The 24,991-nt window shown below is 37.2% G+C and overlaps 1 protein-coding gene across 1 annotated transcript in view; it reads right to left on the bottom strand.

Moving 5' to 3' along the window:
• Positions 1 to 8,512: 8,512 nt before the first annotated feature.
• Positions 8,513 to 24,991, bottom strand: part of LMBRD1 (LMBR1 domain containing 1) — a 76,429-nt gene continuing 59,950 nt past the window's right edge. The window contains exons 14-16 of the mRNA XM_082048606.1: positions 23,078 to 23,156; positions 9,705 to 9,796; positions 8,513 to 9,537 (exon numbers count right to left, since the gene is read on the bottom strand). Of these exons, the coding sequence (XP_081904732.1) occupies positions 9,418 to 9,537; positions 9,705 to 9,796; positions 23,078 to 23,156 (291 nt within the window). The 3' untranslated portion in view covers positions 8,513 to 9,417. The remainder of the gene's footprint in view (positions 9,538 to 9,704; positions 9,797 to 23,077; positions 23,157 to 24,991) is intronic.

Raw genomic sequence — 24,991 nt, 5'->3', positions numbered from 1 at the left:
GAAACAGAGTAAGGTTAAAAGTAACACTATCAGGAAGAATAGGATAGCATTTTTATGAGATGAGCTCTTCAGTTGACAACATCCCCATCATATCAGACAACTCAGAGTCACTGCTACAAAGATTTGTTCAGGCACTAGCCTAAAATAGGATACTAATATGGAAACAATTCTATTTAGAGTACATTCCCCAAGACAGAAATTCACATACGTAAAGAGCAGCGCTTCCCCACATTACTCATCCAGCCCAATCACAGATTTGCCAAGTCTGAATGACGTACTTATCGCTGTGTCTTTGGCAGGGGACCTGGGAGCCTTACTGGGAACTGTGAAAAGACATCAAGCAAGCCTGTCAAAACAGGGGCTGTTCACACATAGCTAAGAGGATGAGACAGAACTACCCTCACATGACTTCTGCAGTTGCACTGGAAATCCATGGAAACAGTTGAACAGCATTAGAACAGCTCCTCACTTCACTGTAGGAGGACACCAGCTTGTCAAGACGCTGATCTTTAACTTTTTCTGAAGAAAAAGTAGACACACTTCATCTCAAAAAGAAGGCAGCATTCCTATTAGTGGGGTGCAAATTTCTACTGCTACCACTTACATCTGGCACCATTTGTCTGCTCAGCAAGTCTTGTGCATCAGTGCTGGTTCCACACACATGAGTAGCACTAGTTCCACAGCTTGATAAATCCTTTGTTCAGCTGGGCAACATGGCAGGATGAGGAATGAATGAGTGCTCTTTTGCTTGATTATGTTACAATGCAGCTTTGTTTTCAAGCCTGGAGGACCCATTCAGCTAGTCTTGGAATACCTCCAAGACCACAAAAATTATAATTTGTTGCTAGCAAGGCACACCACCCTCTAGTCAGAACACCACCACCACTCTTGGCTTGTGGACACACCACAGAGCAATTGGCTAAGGCAGCTAGTTCTGCATTTCTCTTTTCGATGTCAACAGATGCTTAGAAGTCTGCAATACATCAGGTACAACAGCAGGGTTATAGAGTTCTGCCACAGAGCATGGTAATGAGGATTATTTTCCACATGCGAAAACAGAAGTTCGTTCCATTCAAATTGAGGGTAGTGTCATGACCTACCAGGACTGAGCAGGTATTGTAGCCAACTGGTTGACTGCATGAAGTGGGTACTCCCAGCTGTACTTCAAACAGTACAAATCATATGTTAAGTACATCTGCAAAGCAGGACATCTCTGAACATACAAGGGACCTTAATTACAGATATCTAGGAAGCCTGGTAGGCCAAATCATGCATTAGTAGTTTTTTTTAAAATACCTAGGATTAGACTGTTTAAAATTCAATAGCTAAGGATATATAGATAGGACGTGCTCAAGCTAAATTCTGCCCACATCTTTTAATCAACCTTCACCAAGAATGCAAAACAATTCAAGTGCCTGGTCTACAAATGCAGGTTCAGCCCCCATCTAGCTTGCACCAAATGTACATCTCTCATCTATGGAAGATGCAAAGCTACATTCCCAAAAAGACAATAGGGCTCCTGAGTTCTAACTCAAGAGCATGATTCCATGAAGACAATCATTTAATGGTTTGTGTTGGAAAGGTCCTTTAAAAAGTTGTCTAGTCCAACCCCCCTGCAATGAGCAGGGACATCTTCAACTAGATTAAGCTGCTCACTGCCCCATACGACTTGGCATGAATGTTTCCATGGATGGGGCATCTACCACCTCTCTGACCAATCTGTTCCAGTGTTTCACTACCCTCATTGTTAAAAAAAAAAAAAAAAAATCTTAATATCTAGCCTGAATCTTCCTTATCTTAGTTTAAAACCATTGTCCTATTGCTACAGACCCTACTAAAACATCTCTTCCCACCTTTTTCATAAGCTCTCTAATATTGAAAAGCTGCAATAAGGTCTCCCCAGAGCCTTCTCCAGGCAGAACAACCCCAACTCTCTCAGCCTGTCCTCATAGCAGAGGTGTTCCAGCCCTCCGATTATTTTTGTGGCCTTCCCTGGCCCCTCTCCAACAGCTCCATGACCTTCCTGTACTGAGGGCTCCAGAGCTGGACACAGGACTCCAGGTGGGGTCTCACTAGAGTGGAGTAGAGGGACAGAATCACCTCCCTCAACTTGCTGGCCATGCTTCTTTTTATGCAGCCCAGAATACAGTTGGCTGTAAGCACAAAATATTGGCTCAAATCCCATTTTTCATCCACCAGTACCCCCAAGCCTTTTTCCACAGAGCTGCTCTTAATCCCTTCATCTCCCAGCCTGTATTGGTACCATCTGTTGCCCTGATCCAGCTGCAGGACCTTGCACTTGGCCTTGTTGAACCTCATCAAGGTTCACACAGGCCTACTTCTCAAGCTTGTCCAGGTCCCTTCCCTCAGGCCTGTCAACCACACCACTCAGCTTAGGGTCATCTGCAAACTTGCAGAGGGTGCACTTGATCCCACTGTCATTGATGAAGATATTCAACAGTACTGGTCCCGGTATGGACCCCTGAGAGACACTGCTTATCACTGGTGTCCATCCAGACATCATGCCATTGACTGCTACTCTCTGGATGTGACCATCCAGTCAATTCCTCATCCACCAAACAATCCATCATCAAACCCATACCTCTCCGATTTGGAGAGCAGGATGTCATGGGGGACCAAGTCAAAGGTTTCACAGAAGTCCAGACAGACAACATCTGTAGCCTGTTTATTTCCACTGATATAGCAGAGATATCTGATTCCCTGTCAGCAATGAAAACTTCTTTATAGATCAAAACTTAGAAACCTACTGACCACGTTTAGGTCCTGTGCACCTGGAACTGGCAAGCTCCTTTCTTAGCCACCTAATTTTCCATACACCATCTTGGAGCATTAACTGTCCCCACAACAAGAATTAGCCTAGAGTGAAGTAGCATCTAACTTGCAGATACCAGATCGTCTAAAATTTACATAGAGTTGAGCTCTACAGCGCAGGATGTACGTTCTTCTGTGGAGATCTAGCACACACGCACACGTCCTAGAGATGTCAGCACCTTGCAGTATATTGCCAGGTAGTGTTTGGACAGGCTTTAAATAGCACAGGGCTAAGAGCCACATAGTAAAAATCGCAGCTATTAAAAAAAAAATCTCTCCATCATTCCACCACATTCAGTTTCCTAATTTCATGCACAAAGCTAGTCCAGGGAAGATGCAATCCAGCTTCTGGCAGTACCCTTCTGCCCCCTGTCAGAATCAGGGACAACAACTAGGTTAAGTATGAAAGTTGTTCTACAACAGCTGGGTTAGTCAAGTATTAATTTTTCAGCAATGTATTTTCACATACAGAAAAAAACTGCTGAAATGTTCAGCTCCATTCATTAAAAGGATATTTTTTTAAAATTACTTCACGACCTGGGAAGGAAAACAGTTTGTTTTTCTTAACTTTTTCAACCACAAAGCAGCATATTCCACTTTACCTGGGACCTGAACTCCCAGAAATTTTCAGTGTGAGCTGCACCCCTCATGTTTGAAAATCCTGTCCTAAAATAATCCTGTTATCAGTGTCTGCACAACATATTTTCCTAGTCAGTTATACTAATAAAATCATTGTCATTGCTTTTGAGATCAATTTCTGAAGAAAAAAAAGTACCTGCTTCACAGCTGTGAAAATGAGGATTCCTCTGGAGTTCATGTTTTGTAACTGTGTTGTTCCCCCCACCATGCAATAAAGAGATCTCCATTGTTATAGACTTAACTTTCAGGTTCAAATAAGAAGCTGTTATACATTCAGGACTATGCCCCTCAAAACATACAAAATATTTTTCTTTATCATAAATTGAAGTGTTTGTTCTTTTTTTTCACTGACCCATTACAAAAGAATATTCCATGAAAATCAGATACACCAGCCACCAGCACCTTGAACTTTGCTATTTGGAAAGGATGTAAAGTCAGCAGGCAGCAAGGATTCAGATTTGCATTGTTCTAACTTAGAAGTCAAGAAGACCAAGTACAACTCAGAGAAGTTTAGGACCTAAGTGGTATCTTCAAATTACACATGAAATTTCAGAACTTAACACTTCAGTCCCAGGACTTTCCTCCAAGTGCTTTATAGGGTAATAAGTTCATAAGTTGAAAGTTTTGGTGTTTTGTGGTGTTTTTTTTTTTTTTTTTTTTTTTTTGAGGGGTGAGGGATATCATATATTCACATTAATAAAAGTCCTTCTTGCTGTCCTGCCTCTGAAGTATTCTCAGTTGAAGTGATACACTTACCACATGTGGGAGAATTTTCAAACTCTGCATAGGTCACAGTAACATCATGATTTATGCTTAAGCAGCTTAGCAGAAGCAGAGGCGCTATTAAATCAATCTATATTTTACTTTCTCACAGGATTCTGGTGAAAAGCTCTGCATTCAGACTTGCTTTCAGTAGGAACCATGTGCATATTCAGCTTCATGTTTGCTTTGAATATTCTTACAGTTATCTTTATGCAAGATATTTGGATTCTCACAGTAAGGATTTTGACATCATTCTTCAAAATTGCTCAGAAAAACCCCTGAAGTTGTATGCTTTACAGGCAGCCTGCATATTTTCCCCGGGGGGAAAAAGACAGATATGTTTATAACAAGCAAAATTAAAAACCAACACTAATCAGCTGTTTTAAGGGAAGGCTCCACATCCTTCTGGATGGTAAACACAGGAGAAAACTTAAGTCGCACAGAGCTGCTAAGATCAGCCCCTCAGAAACCAAAATTTTTCTGTCTGACCCCCTGAATGTATCACCCTCTTCCTAAAGGTGAATCTGGAAGAAAGCTACAAATATGCTTAAATAGTCTGTTTATTTCAATGAACTAATCCTCTTTATAGCTATAAATTTGATTGAAGTGCTATCACTCATGCAATCTCTCTGAATAGGAAGATGTTAAAATTAGTCCAACTTCCGGATAATTTTTTTAACAACCACATTTTACTAAAGCTGGTCAAGAACACCAGAATTTCCAATTCAATTAATTATCCAGAATTGGCAAGAGCATTCAGATGCAGAATTTGTTTTAAAATTTAGACTACTAAAAGAAAATTATATCTTAACAGAACCAAAACAAGGCTTTTATTTCTTTTAAGTATAGTCAAAATACACATTTACAGGGAAAAAGAAAAAAAAAAAGAGATTCTCAGTTTCATTTCTTTGCTTTATCTGCAAAAAAGCTGACTTTACAGAAGGTTTCAAGAGAACACATCTACACTAACATAAGATGCATTATCAATATGAACTACGATCTTCAACCTAAGAGCATGAAAAACATTACAGCTGGAGTATTTCAAATTACTTCAGATGATTTTAGAAAGGGATGAATCTTTTTCCCGTGCTTAATCTCACAAGCCATGCTTCATTTCCCTGTCTGTACCCAGAACTGTTTCAGTGCTGTCAGAAAGGGCTGACTGCTCCCTTAGAGACAAGTTACCTTCTACACTTCATCTGTTTTCTTAAATACTTCAACTGTAACTCTGCCCTGCACACCAGCAGTTACCAGTATTTCAGGATAAACCATGTAAGTTTTTCCAAGGGGGTAATGGTTTTCAAAAATGCTGTTAAAGGCCATTGTCCACTTTGGGAACTTGTGTTGAGAAAGTCAAATAAAACAGCTGTGAAGCCAAGAAACACAATTTCTAAGCAGTAGAAGACATCTGAAGAGTTATGTCTAAACAGATCATTCAGAAGCAAAACATGAACATTGAAAGGGTTCATTAGTTTCTAGCTTAAATTGTCACATTATCTGATCTATATGGCATGACTCCAGTACAGGTACCCTCTATGTGTAAGTAGACAACTGTTTTCAGTGCAAAATCTCAAGTCCACTCTGAAATCTTTTCCTTAAGTCAAAACAGAAAACAGAAAAAGGTAGCAGATGTTTCTTTGCACTCTTCACCAGCAAAAGCTTTTAATTCCTGAGAATCAGCAGGAAATCTGCAGCATATTGTCAGCTTTCAGCTAAGAAACAAACCAGACTATTATAGGCTTTATCGTATTTATGAATTGCAACTCCAGATAAGCTACCCATCACTATAGAAAAAACAGCAAGATGAGGACCCATTTGACATGTTGCTGCTGAATTCTATTACACATACTCCTGGTGACCACAGCTCATGCTTGATGTGTCAGCATGATTTAAGGCTCACCAGTTTCTACATGTTCATGAGCCTCCAACACAGTAGAAGCTGACTAGAAAAGTACAACAAAACCAACAAAAGTCTAACTTAAGCCAGGTCTGGCAATAGCACTACACCTATTCAGAAGTTCTGGAAGCTCACACTAGAGATGAACTTGGAATATCATTCATATAATCAAAGCAGTAAAACTACGCTGATGCCTTTTTAAGTTACTTCAGTCCAGAAAATAGAAATCTTTGAAGACTCGGTTGAAGATGTTAGATGTCTTCTTACAAAGTAGAATACTATATTACAACATCACTGGAAAGTTTGATTTGGCTCCAAAACCTATAGAAAACTCTGGACTATCATTTCATAGCCAACAGCTAAATGAGTGAACTGTTTCAGTCATACAAGTGCTGCCACAGCACGGATAACTTTGTGGAAGAAAAGTAATCAATTGTTTTACTTGCAAGTATTTTATTGAAGAGAACACAAAAGACAACTGCAAAAGAAAATACTGGAAGTTCTGTTTCTTAAAGTTCCTGCAAGTATTGATCAAAACCAAATATTTTAAGCTAGGACTATCTTAAATTTCACCACTGTTTTTCTTTACTGAGTGATACTGGATGTATAAATCCAGTTGGTGAGTTCATCACACAACCTTCAAACACACCTCTAGTTCATTTTAAAGGCACAATAGTTAAAAACATCAAGTTTCTATCACATGAAGTGTTCAATAGAGATGAATTCTTGAGTGTATATTCATTACAATTACATTAATGCATCCAAAAATCTTTTAAAACCTTGTCAGTCAAATGGTTCATTGAACTCCTGAGAAACTTTAGTGAGGATGTGGCAGGTGAAGAATAACTCTGATTATAAATGCTGACAGTTATTTACTGCTTATATGACAGTGGGTGACAGCAAGTGTCTGAAACAACTTTTGAGCTCTCAGGCAGAAGCTTGCTTCTTGCTAGCTGCAACTAGCAAAGGGCTGGCTGTAAAGCTGGTTAACAACTGGATTTTTAAAAGTGGTACTTACTGAATCCTTCAATTAAAGAGAAGAAGCCAGCAATTCAAAGGCAGATCATTGTATTTCTGCATATAGACCATTTAGACAGGAAACAGGACTTGATTGAGAAGAATCTGGAAATGAAGAAAAGTCTGGGAACAGGGGAGATAGATCTAAACCAACATCTACCTAAAGACTGGCCGGGCATCTTGGCCAGTGACCCTTAAGCCTGCATGCAACAGCAGCTACATGGCACGAAACCAACACTTGCCTGCCAATCTTCCTCACACAAGCAGGAATCTCCCCAGCAAAAAAGTTAAAGATAAAATGGATACAACTCTGCAAAACTGGGTATTACAGCTCAACCTTACACCCAGAAAGATTAACAAACAGATCTGTACATGATGCAGACAAAGAAGGAAGTGATAATTATCACTGGTTAAAGCTGAAGATGAAATATGAACAAAACCCACAAAAAAGGAGAACATCTGAGCAGGTAACTTTATTTAAATTAGCTCATGTACGTTTTCCACCAGGGCATCCACGAAGAAGTATATTCTAACTTTTTGATGTCCCCTGGATGCAGCTTCCAGTCAACATCAGGTTCTACCTTTCATTTGAGTTACCTGAACTCCTTATAAATAATAATTTGCAAGTTTCCCCAGTGGTCATATTTAAATAGTGTTTAGCTAATTCTAGTCAAAGGGAGCTCAGACTGCCTGGTCAAGTTTCTGTACCTACCATCAGTGTTTGAATATATTTGTCCTTTCAAATGTCTCGTTGGTAGCAAACAGATGGATTGCTATTAGTTGAGCAGACTTGACTGCATATTAGCAGCTTATGATAAAGCTACAACATCAGGGATTCTTCCAGATTGCCACATAAACATGCATATTAGTAGAGCAGTTGGCACAGAAGGCTGGTTAAAATACTTTAGTTTTGTTTGTTCCTGTAAGAGCCCAAACACCAGTTCCCTGTGTTCATGCATTAACTAAGCAACTTACTTAAGACCTCCTGAAATACTGAAACTAAATTAAAATCCAGAAGTTCCTGAGAGCTCACTGTTCTGAAATACTGCAGAAAGAGGAAGACTGGTTTTGAAATAACTGAAACCTGTCAGTTTTAAGAGTTTGCAAACATGTAATCAGGACATTAATAATTCTGCTAAAGTTCAATGATTATTCAACAATTACTCTTACTAGAAGTTTACCTAAATCACATTTCCATGTGCTTGCATGGACTATAATTTCCCTCAGGTAGCATTAGAAGTTTAAAAACCTGTAAACATTTTCTCTTTCATAGAAATAGATATTTGGATATCTGAAAATATTTTTCAGTCTTCGAAATAGAACTCAGTAACTATATAGCTAAAACAACATTACAAGGACAAGAAGAATGACAAAAATATTTATGAACTCTGTTTATATAAACATATTGACTTGTAAACAAGTTGACAACATTTAAATTAAATATTGAAAGAAAACTTCAAACAAAACAATTTGCATTAAAGAGAAAAATAAGTTAGAAATTAATCACATCTTCATTATTCTGTTGATTATTACTAAGTCAGGCACCCGGCAGTTTCACAACTGAACTGTACTAAAACACTGTGACAATGCTGAATATGGTCATTTACAATAATTATTTCCTTTCATAGAGCAAAATCCACCTCATAGTTACTGAGGATTCCCATGGTAACTCAGTGGAGATAACAGTAAGAAAATGATTTATTCTTCACAGACCAGGAACTTACCACTCAAGTACATGTTGTTGGCATACTTTAAGGACAGTCTCTTTTTAACTATAGCTTCATAAAGAAAATCCAGAAATGCCAGCAAAAGTAATGCAAGAGTCACATCCTTCTGAAAGTCTAAACCTCATCCAAATCTTCCTAGCAATGTTTCCACCAGGTGTATTCCTGGGTTTTAGCTAGTTTTATTTATGAACTTGAATAAAAACGTCCTACAAGTTAGGCATGAAAGTAGTTAAGAAAACCTAAGTTAACAGAAAAGCATCATGAAATTGTTACAGTAATTTATCAAATTATACATCAGACAGTTACATACAAATTTAATGATAAACCATTTTTTTAATATATTATTCAAAGCCAGCTTCAATATTTGTTCTGATATAACAGTGATACTCAAAGTGATACTCATTTTTTTACCCCTTTAAGTGAGTACACTTATTTCCTCTATTTTTACAGGTGCAAGGATGCTTATTTGGATACAATTTCCACATGGTTATGACTTTCAACATAACATTAAATAATGTTTTTCATCTTGAAGGCAAAAGGCTATCAACGGTAATAAACAGACAGTTCATCATCACTCATGTCTGAATCATCTTCATCCACTTCACCTTCAATGACTGATTTCTTGCCTTTGCAACATGAAACAATTAATCCAATTAAAAAGACCTGCAAATTTAAAATAAGTAGTAAAAGTTACTGTTATTCAAGTAAAGAGCATACAAGGGCAAAATATATATAAAACTAAATGGCAGTGTGGTGATGCAAATGATTCAATGACAACTACTGTAAATTACCCAACTTGATTCAGCTATCTCTATAAGCAAAATACTTACTGCAATGAATGCCCAGTTCCCAAAGTAATAGGCAGCACTGAAGAACCAAAATTTATGAAGAAAGAGGTAAGTCCGAGTAACAATACACTGATCTAAAAGGAAAGCAAACAGTACTGATTAACACAGAACACAACCAGCTGATTCCAATTTATAAGACAATAATTCAGTAGTTTTGGAGAGTATTCAGCTCTGAAGTACAATTACACTTCATTAAATCAAATCTACTCTCCTCTACCAAGAAGGTATAAAAAAGGAATATTTGTTTTCATGAGTGAGTAAATGTGCACACAGGTAACACTAAGCTAAGAGTTACACAGGTAACTCCATTACTATCTGGTACAGTTTCTCCTAGAGATGTGTCAGTTATTGCCTGTTCTGACAGATCCTAGTTACTTCCATTTTTAGATGAACTGCAGGCATAAGGATATTAAAAAGCAGATTCTATACTAAAAAACACATTTCAGTTCTTTGAGAAAAATGTCTCTCTACCAGGATTGCTTAAAATTTGTAAAAATCAATGTCAAGTATAACACTGAATCATGTAAGCAAAAAAAAAAAAAAAAAATCCCCAACATATACTAGAGGGTTTTTTCTACCCAAGATCTGACAGCACTGGTTAAATGTTACTCCTCCTGTAACGCCGTAAATACAGCCACATCTAAAAATATTACTTAAGTATTTGTCTCCATTACAAAGTGGCAGATTGTAACGGAATTAAGAATCAAATTGTAAAGGCGTTTTTAAGGAAGCAGACAGGCTTGTATTAGACCCAGAGGCTGTAACAGGCAGGAGGTCCTGCCAGAGGGCAGCTGGGAGAACACACAAGCCAGCTGCCAAATGTCTCCAGTGCAAGAGGGGGTGCATGGAGTTCATGCTAAGGTATAACATGATCTCCTCTTTTTCTCATTTACTGTGCTTCAAACCCCACCTAAAGCCCATTTCAGAGTAGAAATTGGTATCTAAACAACTTGAACACCATAAAAAGTAAGCAACCCAGAATTTGCCTGTTCTCTCAGTTGTGACGCCAGGTTTGGAAATAACCCCTAGGTACAGAATTTCCACCTCTTAAAGCTGCAAGTGATATGCTGCTTAGATAGTATAACTTTTGGTATGCCATCTAACAAGCCAGCAAGCTGACAACCACCACTTTCTGAAGGTATTTTATTCAAACATTCAACTTCACCATTAGATAACAAGCTGCTTTAACTATACCACATACTCCCTGTTTCCTGGGGAGAGAAGAATACGGAGTTAAGGTCAGGTCTTTTTCAGGAAGGTCTACTGCTTGACCTTGCCAAGACAAGCTCTTAAAACCAAATCCCTACACTATTTAGATATAATCATTCTAGACAGAGAAACAACTCCACTCCTTCAACAGTTCTCCAATGACTTGATAAAACTTACATAATAACTTAAAATACTAAGTTAAATACTACTTTATGCAGCAGACTGACTTCTGAAATCTATTACACAGTATCAGCAGACAAAAAAGTTAAACTGGGATTTCACAACTCCTACACACAAGGGATATAACACAGAAATAGAAACATCATGCAAATAATTAAGTGCAAAACAGCTTAATTAGAGAAGGCATGCTTCTTCACTAATACATACAGAATGAAAGCACAAGGACTGAATTTGGCTGAACTAATCCTTCCTGGTTTTCCAGACTAGATCTCAGATATGCAGAGAAAACTGACTTCCCCTCCCCATTCCTGTTATCACCAGTCAATAGTACTTACCCTACAAAAGGGGAAAAAAAAAATCATACAGTAGCACACTACTCACAACATTCCATTATTTGCTAGCATTGTATGTCCATAGAAAAGGTGATGTTTGCAATAAAGTAAAAAATGCTGGTAAAGTGAAGATGCTTCATAATTGCAGATAGTATTGTCAACACCATCTGCAGCTTTCCAGCTGGTTACTTGAATAAAACACAGCTAAAAGTTTTTCAAATGGCTCTCAACAGTAATTGCATTAAATAGATGATGGTAAATATTTTAGAGCAGTTTGACCTTGAGAAAAGATTTCTATGGAACATGTCACAAGTTCAACTCAACTTTAGTTATTCCTTCTGAATTAAGATATTACAAAACAGGTTGACATAATGACATTTTTAATCAACTTGTTCTGCCATATACCATAATTTAGATTAAGTTATAACGAATAACCTGAAGTAAGGTAACTACTTATTATCCAGAATGATTGTGAATAATACTGACATTTGGAACACAAGTGTACATGGAAAGCTACCAAGCCTCTGACAGAAAACTGCCACCCTTTTAGGAATACAGCATAATATACAGTGCTGACCAAACACAGCCAAACAGCCAGGATTCAAGACTAAATTTTTTTAAGCAATGGCAAGTGCTAATAGTCACAACTACCTGAAGAGTCCATTATCTTTTACTTCAAGTCCACTGATGAAGTTTTTCATTCTGGTGAATTAGAAAACCCTTAGGCTCAATGTAGTAATACTTTCCAAGACTTCTCCCAAGAAGTAAATTAGCTAGTTTAAGATGAGTTAAAAGGATAAACAAATCTGTTGATAAACAAAGTCATTTTATGCACTGAAAACTCAAATAATAAGAGTTTATTTACAGATAATGCAGTCTGTCTTTTCTGCACCTCAAAATATGAGCTTTCACAAAAGCACATAGAAGCAACTAGTTTCTTAGGGAAGAATTACGAACACAATTTAAAAGCACTGGCACTCCTTGGGAGTCAATGCTGAGGTGTGCATTTGTTTTACCTCTTCATTAATCAGCTAGACAATGAAACAGATTATATCCTCTGGAAACCTGTAGATTGAACCGGGGAGATGTGGGGGCCCAACACACTAGGGACCCTATTTTTCCAGGCCCCTTGTAATAGTTGACCAGATAAAATAACTTGGCAGAAAGTGACCTCATGTCCCAGTAGACAAATAGAACATGTAGTTAACAGTGTTCATTTGCAACTCAAAAGTGTAATGGAATACCAGGCTTCACTATCAGGCGTACAGCCAACGGGTCCAGGGAAGTGATCACTTCCTTCTACTCCGACTGCAACTGCATCTGTAGCAGCGCCAATTTTGGCTCCCCAATAAGAAAGAATTGTTGACAAACTGGAGCAAGTCCAGCCAAGGATCACTGCAACAGTTAGAGCACATAGTATACTATGAAAATGTGTTTGTTCAGCTTGAAGTAAAGGTGCTTGCAGGTGTGTCTTACTGCTACCTCTGCCATCTAGTGGGGACCTACAAAATACAGGGCAAGGTTCCTCCTAGACCTGCACAACAGAAGGACAGCAGATGACAACTACAGCAAGAAGTATTCTTACTAGGTAATAGGAGAAGCTTCACCATAAGTGTAGTTAAACACTGAAGCAGGCTGCCCAAAAAGGTTTTAGAATCTACATCCGTGGAGACATTCACAACTCAATGGACCTGAGCAACCTGCTGTACTTGACCCTGCTGGGGCATTGGACCAGACTACCTATTGAGGTCCTGCATGTGCTCAAAATCACTACATCACTACAGATGAAAAACCCAAACTGATAATGTCATCCCCAGACAAATGAAATTTACATGCCCAATTTCAACTATAACCTAGTTTTGCTTAAAATACACTCAAAACTGTTTCCAAATGAAAACCTGCAGCTTTACTGTGCTAGAATGTATAAGCATAGCATATTCCAAATCCTAAGAGCACTGAAAGCATGGCTTCAGGTATCCAAGATCACTTAGTGTTTCATACGGCCCTGCTGCCAATCATTCAGAAGTTACATTGCAAAGAGCAGGTGCTGCTTGCAGTCCAACTTGCAACTGTAGCTTCAAGAATGTGTTTGATGTGTTTCTAAACTTAAGTTACACATCAAGTTACAACAGGTCTGAGACTTCCCTTGGGACAGCGTAATTAAGGGCAAACCTGCATTTCTGCCTTACAGGCTTGACTTCTGGGCCTACATCTGGCCTGTGCCCCTACTCACAGTTTAAATCATCTGACTTGGATAGGAACATTTATATGGGACAATGGTTAACATTCACTTCCGGTACCTCAGATGTAGCAGCACTTTAACAGCTGTGACACCTTAAACACCTTTTTCTAGGCTTTTGTTGATTTCCAGATACTGTTTCTCATTGTGCTACTGAGATATGATGACACTGTTTTACTATTTACTGCAATTCCTGTGCACTTTATGTGACTTAAGACAAGCAGCACCTTATATCACAGAACAAACAACATTCCTACGGGTCAAGTCAGTTTTACATTACAAGAAAACAAGTCAACTGCCTCTAAATAGTTTTTAGAGTTGTTCATATTTTCTTGCCATTGCTTTCCTGCAACAAAGCTAGAAAGCATTTTGACAAATAGAATGAACAACTAGAGCAAGAACGGTTGGCTTTGGATGCTGTAACTCAAGGAACACAGCTGGATAGACCACTCAGACACCTTCTAAAAATGTTTTCTTGGCACCTACAAGCAGTATCAATATTAATGTTTTTCTCTGCCACAGTGTATTAGTATTTCAAACAAAATTTAAAAAACACTAGGATTCCTACAAACTGAGCAGGTTCAGTACGAAGATTTCAGGCTCAAAAATGGCCTCAGAGAAACATGCCTTTACTTATCAGAAACTAAGCAACAGCAGTAGAAGAAGCAGCCTCTGGATTATTTTACTGGAAAGATTTAAGATAGCAAGTGTTCTGCTGGGTGGTAGAATGATTCCCAGATAGGTATGCCCCTTCAGCAGCTCACTAAGGGAAACCATGGGCTCTCATAGAGCCTTGTTATTTTTATAATGGCAACATTTTCTTTACAGCACCACACGCAATGCTTCCTCAAATTCCAAAACAAAAGGAACTTGTTAATTGGACATCTCATATTGGAGAAAGGTGTGTTGCAACTCAAACCACTTATGAAAGACTAGGAAATGTGTAAGACCCATGAACTGGCTACATGTGGCTATATAAAACACGGAAGTTCTATTTTTTTAATTTCGTCTTGCAAATCAACATTTCACTAGGAAAAATCAAGCAAACAGTTATAGTCAATTTATAGTAATCAAACCGATCAAAAAAGTTAAGTAACTTTGCCCATACAAAGAAACTGCAAGAAGAAGTTAAGGGCTCACAAAAATCTATGACTTCAACTAGGCAAGAAACCAAGTGACCTCTAATGGTGTAAGACCCACACAGTCATATTCCATATTCACTGTGTAATGTCCAATTATTTTCTCTTGAGCAGTGACACTTCCACTTCTAGCACAAATACTCATTGAGTGATCAGAATCTCTTTTGGCCATTGGAGGAAAAAAGCACTACGGTACTGTAAGCAATCCTGAGACAGATGTACTGTTTTCTCCATTTATTAAAAAAAAAAAACAAACAACAACAACAACAACAAAAAACAACACAAAAAAGTAGAAATAAGAAGTAACAAAATTTAGAAAGAAATACTCTGCTAAAGATTGAAACCTCAAAAGATGGCACACAAATTTATTTATTGTTTTGGCTTTGGTCACTGATCAAAGTGTTCAGATGGACAAGACAAAATAAGCTTCATGAACCTTCATATATTAGCAGTTATATCAAAAGCTTTGTAACTACAAGCTTTCCCTTTGCTTTTGTACCTATAGTCTTGCGATTTAACATCTTCATCCATATTTCTCTAAGTCTTAAGGTCACTCCAGGACTTCAACTTCTGCAGAAGTTCAAGACTGTATTTAAGGTACCACTTTCACAGGTTTCTCTGGAAATGGATTAATGAAGTGGCAGTAACAGCTGCCCCCAGCCACAAATGCACTATTTTTTATATTTTCCTATAGCTAAACAGGTAAAAAAGGACCACGTGCTCAGTTGCCTGTTACTCAGCAGTTTCTACAACAGAGTTTTTCCACATATTCCATTTGAGCACATCCCTACTTTTTACATGTTCTTCTCTACTGTGATATATATATACACACACACAAAATTAATACTAGCCTCATTCAGGTGTTGAGCCTGTCTTCGCATTTCACAATCCAGCTCTTCTGCTGCTGCTACTTCTCTGGTTTTACTAGCTCAAACTCAATTTGCTACACAAAGCTTTAACAATTTTTAGTTTGTGGCATCCCATTCCAGTTACTTCTTTCCCTCAGCTAACTTTTTCCAGAAATTACTTAAACCTTCAATTAGTTGTTCTTTCAGGTTTCACAATAATGCAAGCATTACAGAGATTTACAAGTATTTGCCTCAAGACTAACTGCAACAAATTTATCCCTTTGATTCCTTGTCAAGATTGAAAAGCATGTTGGAAAACATACTACTAGAATGGGTGCATTCACATATAGCAAGAATCTGAAAACATTTCCCAACTGGTTGTATGTAGCTCAAATAGTTCCCCATTTAAAGAGATGTGAATAACTAAGCTTCCAATATTTCAATCAGAGAGCACTTTGAAGTGCTCAGATGATTAAGGGAGTGGAGCACCTCCCTTATGAAGAAAGGCTGAGGGAGCTGGGTCTCTTTAGTTTGGAGGAGACTGAGGGGTGACCTTATTAATGTTTATAAATATATAAAGGGTGAGTGCCACAAGGATGGAGCCAGGCTCTTCTTGGTGGCAAACAATGATAGGACAAGGGGTAATGGGATCAAGCTGGAACACGAGAGGTTCCACTTAAATTTGAGAAAAAACTTCTTCTCAGTAAGGGAGACAGAACACTGGAACAGGCTGCCCAGGGAGGTTGTGGAGTCTCCTTCTCTGGAGACATTCAAAACCCGCCTGGACATGTTCCTGTGCGACCTCACCTAGGCGTTCCTGCTCCAGCAGGGGGATTGGACTAGATGATCTTTTGAGGTCCCTTCCAATCCCAAACATACTGTGAAACTGTGAAGTACCACAGTGTGCTACAGAAGCCTGAGTACCAAAGCGCTCGCATGTTAAACAGTTTGCAGCCATCTACAGTATTTTTAAATATAGGTCTAACATGCAAGCACAAAAAGCTGCCTGCTGTTTTATCCCAATTGTTTGGTGAGGTGCTTTTTTCTATAGTTTGTAATTTTTTTTTTTTTTTTGTCATTGGTTTGGTTTTGGCTTAGCTGAAAGTGAAATTGCACCTAATAGAGAGCGGTAGAAACCAAAAGTCTAGCTGGGTAAATCTAGTCCAAGAACCTACCCTACTCAACAGGTGGTGCTCAGTAGGTTTGGAATCAAATCCTGCCAAAGCAAAAGATTTAGCAGGCTGAGGAGCCACAAACTTGGAAACCAGGGATTAATAAAGAACTTGGAGAAACTATTTGGGACAAGGTATCATTTAGAAGACAAACTCCATTGTGTTTTTTTTTTTTTTTTTGTTTAAGTGAGAGAAGCTACAGATTAGTTACATCTGATACCTCATGTTACAAGTCTGCAAGTCAAACCAAACCAGATATAAACTTAGAGAGCCAGAAAAAGATGCAATCAATGTGAATTAGTCTGTTTAGTCAGATCTGATTTTGTAACAAAAGTTAAAGTCTGGAAAACCAATAGCTATTTGCAGTTTCTTTGCAGTACATTAACTACTGCAGCAGTCATACAACTTGATGATAATTACACACTATAAATGTCTACATTAAATAGTTCAAGAATCTGCAAGTCCCATCAGTGCTATCAGGACTTCATAGCATAAGGAGGCTTCCAGTAATATCCTCCAAGATTTTGTGCTGAAAGGAGAAGAAATAAGTCACTAGTCAAAGTTTTTGAACGTTAAATAATGAGAGAAAACTCATATTAAGGGATACGGGTCACATAATATTTTTCCAACAGTCAACTTTTTAAAAAGTATCATGCACAAACAGAAAATGCAGGATTTAGTTGCAGAAACAGGGTACTAGATCTTACAAAGCAGCAAATGCAACCAAGCTTTAACCAAACGTAGGCAAGAGTTCTTACCACTTCCCTTTATACATTCAAAGGGCCTATCAGTCCTCTTCTTGCTATTTTAGATTTGGAGTTCATCCTAGCACAGCTATGACATTATAATTGAAAACTGCACCCAGCTATAAGGTTTCTATTTTAGTTTGGTTACAGAGAATCTGAGAGGGTGCCAAGATTTGCATGTATTAGCAGTCAAGAGGAAAACCATTTAATGAGATTCAAAGTGCTAAACCTGTTAATCTCATTTTTCATAGGTTTAAAGGATGACTTGATTTTAATGTTTATTAAATACCTTCAAGTGAAGAAAACACTAATGCTACAAGGCCATGTGCATAGTGAAAAGGTACCGCTGTAACCAATGACTAAAATCTGAAGCCTTGTTAATTCCAAACAGAGGTTATGTCCTTTTTCTACAAGGAAGAGATAAACCATTGGATGAGGCTGCAGAGAGAAGAAGTGTTCTCTGTATTTCACTTCTAAATAGATATCTACCACGTTTTCCAGTATCAGCTTAGTACAAGGTTCGGCTTGTACTAGTTCAGACTTCTTGCAACTACCTTACACCACTAGACCATCAATGTTAACTGCATTTTTGTCATCTCCTTTCCAGTGATGAAAATATTTGGTGGCACTGCTGTTTACAGAGAGGCCAAATATGATACCTTCTTGTGGTAAGAGAACTGCCTATATTAAATGGATCACTTTGTAGACAAAGCGTTGGTAGGTTTCTTACTCAAAACAGTACTTATACTAGGTTAATTTACTCCTTTTAAGAACGGGTGCATACCCCTCAACCCTTTGTAAGGAGCTTCAACTCTTATTTTGAAGTACTGATAATATCAGAACATCTCACTTTACCATTGGGCTTAAATCCAGCAGGGAACAGAACCAGGATCTTGATCCAAGAAGATGTTATGCAATTGCTTTACTGCTAAACTCCATTTAACATTTCAGAGTATTTAGTAAATGAAGCTTCTGTCCAATTGTGATCACTTGGAGAGAAAATAGGTAGTTCAGAGCAGCTCATATCTGTTCATAGTGGTGGGATCTAAACAGGGCTGTTTGGAGTCAAACAGGCACCATTGTGCTTATTTATATTGAGTCCTCATGATTATAGAAAACTTTGATAGTATTAGGTATAAGTGGAGATTCAGGGTAAAGCACTAGTAAGGTCATTCAGTCAAGTAACAGGAACATTTATGAAGTTTTCACTAAAATATTTCTTTAGGCTTTTTGTGACATATTCTATAACTTTGTAAATTAATTCATTTAGAACAGCTGTTTGGAAGTAGTAATCCATGGTCATAAGATACTCAATACAAATTACTAATACTAAAGGTTCTGAACAACTTGCTTGTGCTTTCACTTTGCATGTCTCCTGGATTTCTCTGAAGGAGAAACAGAGTATGCTCCTGTTTTGGCATTCACACTTGGGTTCCTTTCCAGCTTGAGTAATGTCTACATCTAATCTTTATTTGGGCTAAAATACAGCCTGAGGTCTTGCACTTGTTGAATTCCAGATGACAAGAGAATCCTGTAAGAAGGTGCAGTTCTAATCAGCACAGTAATTCCTGCTCAGTTCAAAGCCTTGGAAATGGAGATCACCTTGTTTCTTCCCCAGTATACACGCAGTTGGAGTCAGTGCAGGTCTATGCAGAACACCCAGCAGACAAGACTGTACCCAGCATTTAGCAGACCACAAGTAAAGCTCATTTCCCCAATTAAGGAAATGAAAGAACCCAAGTCAAGGGGATTCATACTGTGTTACGCATTTAAAGTGAATGATGCTTAAAAAAACAACTTTCACAGTTTTCTCATCTAGAAAGAGGCAGATAGTGTTAATCAGATCTTATAATTAAGGCTGGGAAAAGTCTTGTATGCAGGCTTGCAGCTGAGTCATTGCTCATTTACACTAAATCTCATTAACCTGTTTAGCTAAACCTATACCAAGTTTTCAAAGTATCAGTCCAGCTGCAAGAATCTTAATCACATAACTGAACTCCTTTGCTTGACATTATGCTCAGCTGAACTGCAGACCCTACAGTTTAACTGGCATCAGTCCTGGAAAACAATGATTAGGTCTTTGCTCAGCTGTATTGAACACTAAAAACTAATGCTTGTTTTGCCTATAACAAACATACTAAATTTTCTGCTCCAAAAGACTATGTTAAAAGACTATGTTTACCAGAACACAAGTGTTTTCTGCAAGATGTTTAAATGTAACTAAGAAAAAGTACTTCACTGAGTTATAAGATGCAGTCTGCTCTATTACTCTTTGGCTTCTGTTCTGTCTGTCCCATGTAGTTACGTTGTCATGTGCTTTCTGGCATTCAGTGTAAAGCACATTCAGCTCCTGCATATCAGGAGTAAATAGAAACAAGCTTTGCTTCATGAAAGCAGACAATGTAATGCTAAATGCCTTCAAATTATATATTTAACTGTAAATACTTAGTGTGTTTTAATTGCCTTGTGTTTTTTTATTTTCAGAAAGTGAAATTGTCCTTTTCAAACTAACCCCGGTTTGAAACATATAGAAAACACTGTTCATTAAAGCCTGAAGTTTTAACAATGTTGAAGTTTTTGACATTACTAGTTGCTATAACAAGATCAGATCAGGTCTCTTCTACCATCTCAGAAAGAAAAAAAGGACTTAGTTACAGTAAGTAGAGATCATATCTACAATTTCTGAGTACTCAATAAAACAGAGCAGATTGCTATAGGGTTATCTATCAGCACAGCCATTAAAAGGTCATAGTTTATTTTATGTTTAATGAAAAATACATGTTAGTATTAATTCAGTTTAAATAAAAGAAAGTGCTGAGAAGACAGATCAATATTTGCATTTAGTTCCAGTTCAATGGTTTACATAAAATAAAACCATAGTACCAGAGAAGTCAATAAAACCTACGAGTGCTCAGCCAACCTTTATCTTAACTTGAAGTCACATTTATTTTTGCTCTGTGTCCAGTATCCTTAAAAAACAAGATAAATTGTATTTAAAAATCTAGTTCCTACCTTTGAAATGTTTTACTTGGTAACATACTCCACCTGATCACAGAGCATACAAGTAGCATCTACAACAGTTATTTTCATTAGTTTTCATTATCAAGTATTAAGCATGTCAAGTATTCCAAGGCAAGCATTACATTTCCACTTTTCAAAATCAACTGGATAAAGTGAAGCATTTCCACTACTGCAACTTTATTTTTTGAAAGTTGAAGCATTACAAAAGAAATTTTTCTTTCCTTTATAAAAATACATCAATGGCCCGACTGCATCTGTAGTTAACAGAACTCCACTATGGCCTTTTTGATCACATTAATGTTCACATTTAAGAAATATCCATCCATCTTCTAGTTACACTAGGCTAGCACAGGACAGCATATCAATATCTTCTCCACCACTCTCCTATTAGGAAAACACATGACTCAAAGCTACTCAGCACAACAGTGCATGTTAACAATTGGCAAACCAAAGCCATCATTTACACGTGCCAACTTACATTCGGGCACATCAGTACAATAGTGTTAAGCATCAGCTATATTGTTTCCATTGGTCAAAGCAAATTAGGAAAAAAATTCATGCAAAGTGTTCAAAGTACTCAAAAAATACCAAATATAGATGGAATTTAAGAAGTTTCAGCCTAACCCCAGTTCCTACAACTAAGCACAAAGTCTGAAGAAATCAGACTATTTGAATTTCTCCCAGAAAAGTCAAGACTAATGAGCTTGTCAATGCCAGTGACTATATCCTTCTCTCAATAAATAGTAGCCAAGACAAGAAGCTGTTTACGAGAAACAAAGATCTGTACAACCTGCTCAAAGTGATCTCATTTTGAAAGATAGATTGTTCTGTTCTAAACTCTGCCACAGAAGAGTTTCTATTTTAAACCACAAAAATATGGCAGCCAAAATATGAATTGAATGATTGCATCTGTCAAAATATCAAAACACTTAAAACTGCTTTAAGTCTAAAAATAATCATCAGCAATAAAGGTGGATAAATGATTTATTTGAAGTATGGGTGAAGACATGAGAAAAATCTATCCCCCTTGGGAAATTATATGAACCACCAGGAATAAGACTAACACCTACCTGCTAAATTTGAAGATGAGTTTAAATACATGGGAACCACCTTGCAAAAGAGACCCCAGACTGATAGATTATGAACTACGAATGGCACAGTTATCTCCACTAGTACCAACGTTATTTAAAATTAAATACTATCTTTCCCAATAATAAAAATTGGAAGAAAATCTGAGGAACTGCTAAGATATTCTGGAAGTATGGTCCAAATTCAGTAGCTACAGAATACTGATAATAAGATGAGAACACAGGACAACTATCTTTTCTATCAATTAACAAACACTGCCAAGCCTTTTTGTAAGTATATAAATGCATACATAAATCCAAATCCTCTTTATACAGGGGACCTGAGGTTTTGCCCAAGAGATAACAACTGAGAGCTTTGGCCTGAAAAAAGTCCAGACCATTCTGAAGGCCATAAATCTTCTGCTGAGATCCATTTTTTTAAACAAGAGACCAAAGCAATTGATAAAATCTATAGTGACAGCAGTCTCAGTATTGCAGTGACTAGTGCAATTCAAACTGTGCAAAAATTGTTTATATGTAGAGGGAAAGGAAGAGGAAATGCAACATTGTAAAAATCAAATCCTGCATGATTTCAATTAGATTGTTGTTTTTTAATGAGACCAGGCTAAAATTCATTCGCAGCTTTAGCCAAGTTTCACAGAGGAATAAAGACTAAATAAAACATTACCATTCTTCCAAAGAAATTCAGTATTAAGGCTTGCCTAGATGGAAAGTAAAGGAAAGCTCCACAATTATGTACTTGCTAGTCACTACTTGAAGCTCCAGAATATCCACAATACATTCTCTTCCCAAGTAACTATTCAAAAAGGGATGGTTAATAACAAAGATGAGCAGGAGTTACACTGGATGTTAGAGGTCATGATAAATTTGGAGTAAGAGGATTACAGGAAAACAGCCTAAGATGTCAAGTTCCACTGGTATTGTTGCTCATGGAACAGCACATATTTACATCTTAATAAAAACTGCAGAATTCTCTTACCTGTAAAATTGCACTGAGAAGTTCAGATCATAGTTTTCCTGATTACATTGTGAAATTTAATAGAATATTCTCTGCATGTTTGTATGATAAACATATGTACTGAAGTGACACTTCAGATGCTAAAGTATCCAACAGCTAGGGTTTATTTTTAAGGTCTTCTGCAAACATGTTAAAGCAAATAGATTTTAAAGTTACCTGGAATGCATTGTTATACATGGTTTCTACTATAAAAGTCATTTCTTCAAATGAATTACATAAGCTGTAAGGAAGCTGTTTTCTGGACATAGTTATACATCAGAAGTTCATATCAGACCAAAGCAAATCAAAGCCGTAAAGAGACTGAGTTGCATATTACAGCTGAGCATACACATGTAACATCAGAATACAATAAATTAATCTTACCTTCAGGTGCATCTGCATCACAGACTTTAGATATAAATGTTGTCACATTCCTTGTCTGGCCATCAATTGTCTTATTACTCTGCATTATAAATACAGAAAATTACTACACTAGTCTGCCAGCAATGCTCTTCCATATACAATGACAGTCACTGAAACAAACATCTCCCAATAAATTATTGATTTTTTTAAAAAGGCTGTGACAAACCTCTTACAGTATTCAAAAGCATTAAGATTGTTTTTGAACAGTGTAAAGTAAGCTCTAAGTAGCATAACACGAACTTTTCTAAATATGCTTCACTTAAAATAACGGCTTGTGTTCTTTTTAAAGACTTCAAAAACATAAAAATGTCTCTGAAATTAAAATCTTTTAGCTGTGCACAAAATGAATTTGGAATTCAACTTTGGTGATGAAGATACCATGAAGTGTTAGGCTTGTATAAATGATGCCAAAACCAGTTTGCTTCTGGTCTAAAAGTCTAACGATAGTATCCAATATACTTAGATAGCCAGAGTACAGGAAGAAAAACTACATTGAAGTGAACTATTGAAAGCCCAAATATTTCTGTTTATATGTCTCAAATCTTGGGAAAACTGACCCTTTCAGAGACTACATGAACACTATGTACCACACTGATTTTTGAATAATTTGTGAATAATTTTAGAAGAGTCCAATGCAAACAATTCATACTACATTGATTCCTTCATACACTAATTCACTTCAAAGGGTCTCCTATCTACTGTAGTTACTTTCGCCTTCACGATTTCCTAAATAAGAAGCCCCCTAAAGAAATCAGTACAGGTCAACACCTCTTCTCCTTCAAGCTGAAGGAAAACATGTGCCTTAAAACCTACCAGAAATCAGTGCAAGTTGGTACATAAAACTACATGTTTCTCTGACAAGTCAATTGATAAAGTTTATCAGTATTAAGTAAATTCAGCTTTTGCTCTGAACACAACAAACAACAAATGTCTATCCTAAAAACCAGCCATCTGTATGAACAGTTAGCTTTGTTTCATGCAAACACAGAAGTGTGAAGGCAACAGCTGCCTTAAAAGAAACTGATCCAAAAGGAATATGACTGGACAAAGGAATCAGAAACTAAAGTGGAACCAAAAGTAAAAGGACAATGTGTAGATAGAAAAAACAGGATAAGAATAGAAGAGACAAAGTTCCAATTATTCAGTATACATTTAGCAGTGGTCCAGCACCAGCTGGCTGTCACCATTACAACTCACAGTGCTCAGCCATGGAGAGTGCTTCTTTCAAAAGAACAGCATTACAAATGGTACAATTTTATACAGACATACAAAAAGACAGAACAATCAGAATACTGCCATTTTAAAATTTTGTCTTCCGCATGTATTAATTTTCATTTTAAAATAGTAGGAATTCAAAACACAGCATGCAAAAATAGCTAGACCTGCAGGTTTCTATGATTTTTCCAGGTTCAATATTATTCTTGTTCTCCATGAAGACTCTCATAATTTAAGACTTCTGACATAGCTGGATTCAACTCAATGCTTTCCACAGGCTCAAGGCACTGGGGTGTACCTTAAAGTCATAAAACGAGCCTATCTTTCCCTAGCAATCTTTTCTTCTCCCCTACACATGGTAAAACCTTGTAAAGGTCCACTGAAAGTTTTCTACCTTTTCACAAAACAGACCTGAAAAAAAAATGAAAAATGTATTCCACAGTAGAGATATAAAGTAAAGCATTTCACGGTGTTAACCCTTCCTAAGGATGCTAAAAGGAATGGTAATATCACTAACTCTGTCAGCTGAACACCATTTTCATTTTTACATAGCTAGAATTTCTAACATCAAATTTAAGATTCTTTAATATTTAAGTGATACTACACAAAGCAAGCTACACAAGTATTAAAGAAAGCAAAAGCAGTTTTACACAAAGCTAA

Source organism: Streptopelia decaocto (genome assembly GCF_964273445.1).
Source record: "Streptopelia decaocto genome assembly, chromosome: 3".
Taxonomy (NCBI): Eukaryota; Metazoa; Chordata; class Aves; order Columbiformes; family Columbidae; genus Streptopelia; species Streptopelia decaocto.
The sequence above is the reverse complement of the archived record's forward strand: the minus strand, read 5'-3'. Positions and strand labels throughout refer to the sequence as shown.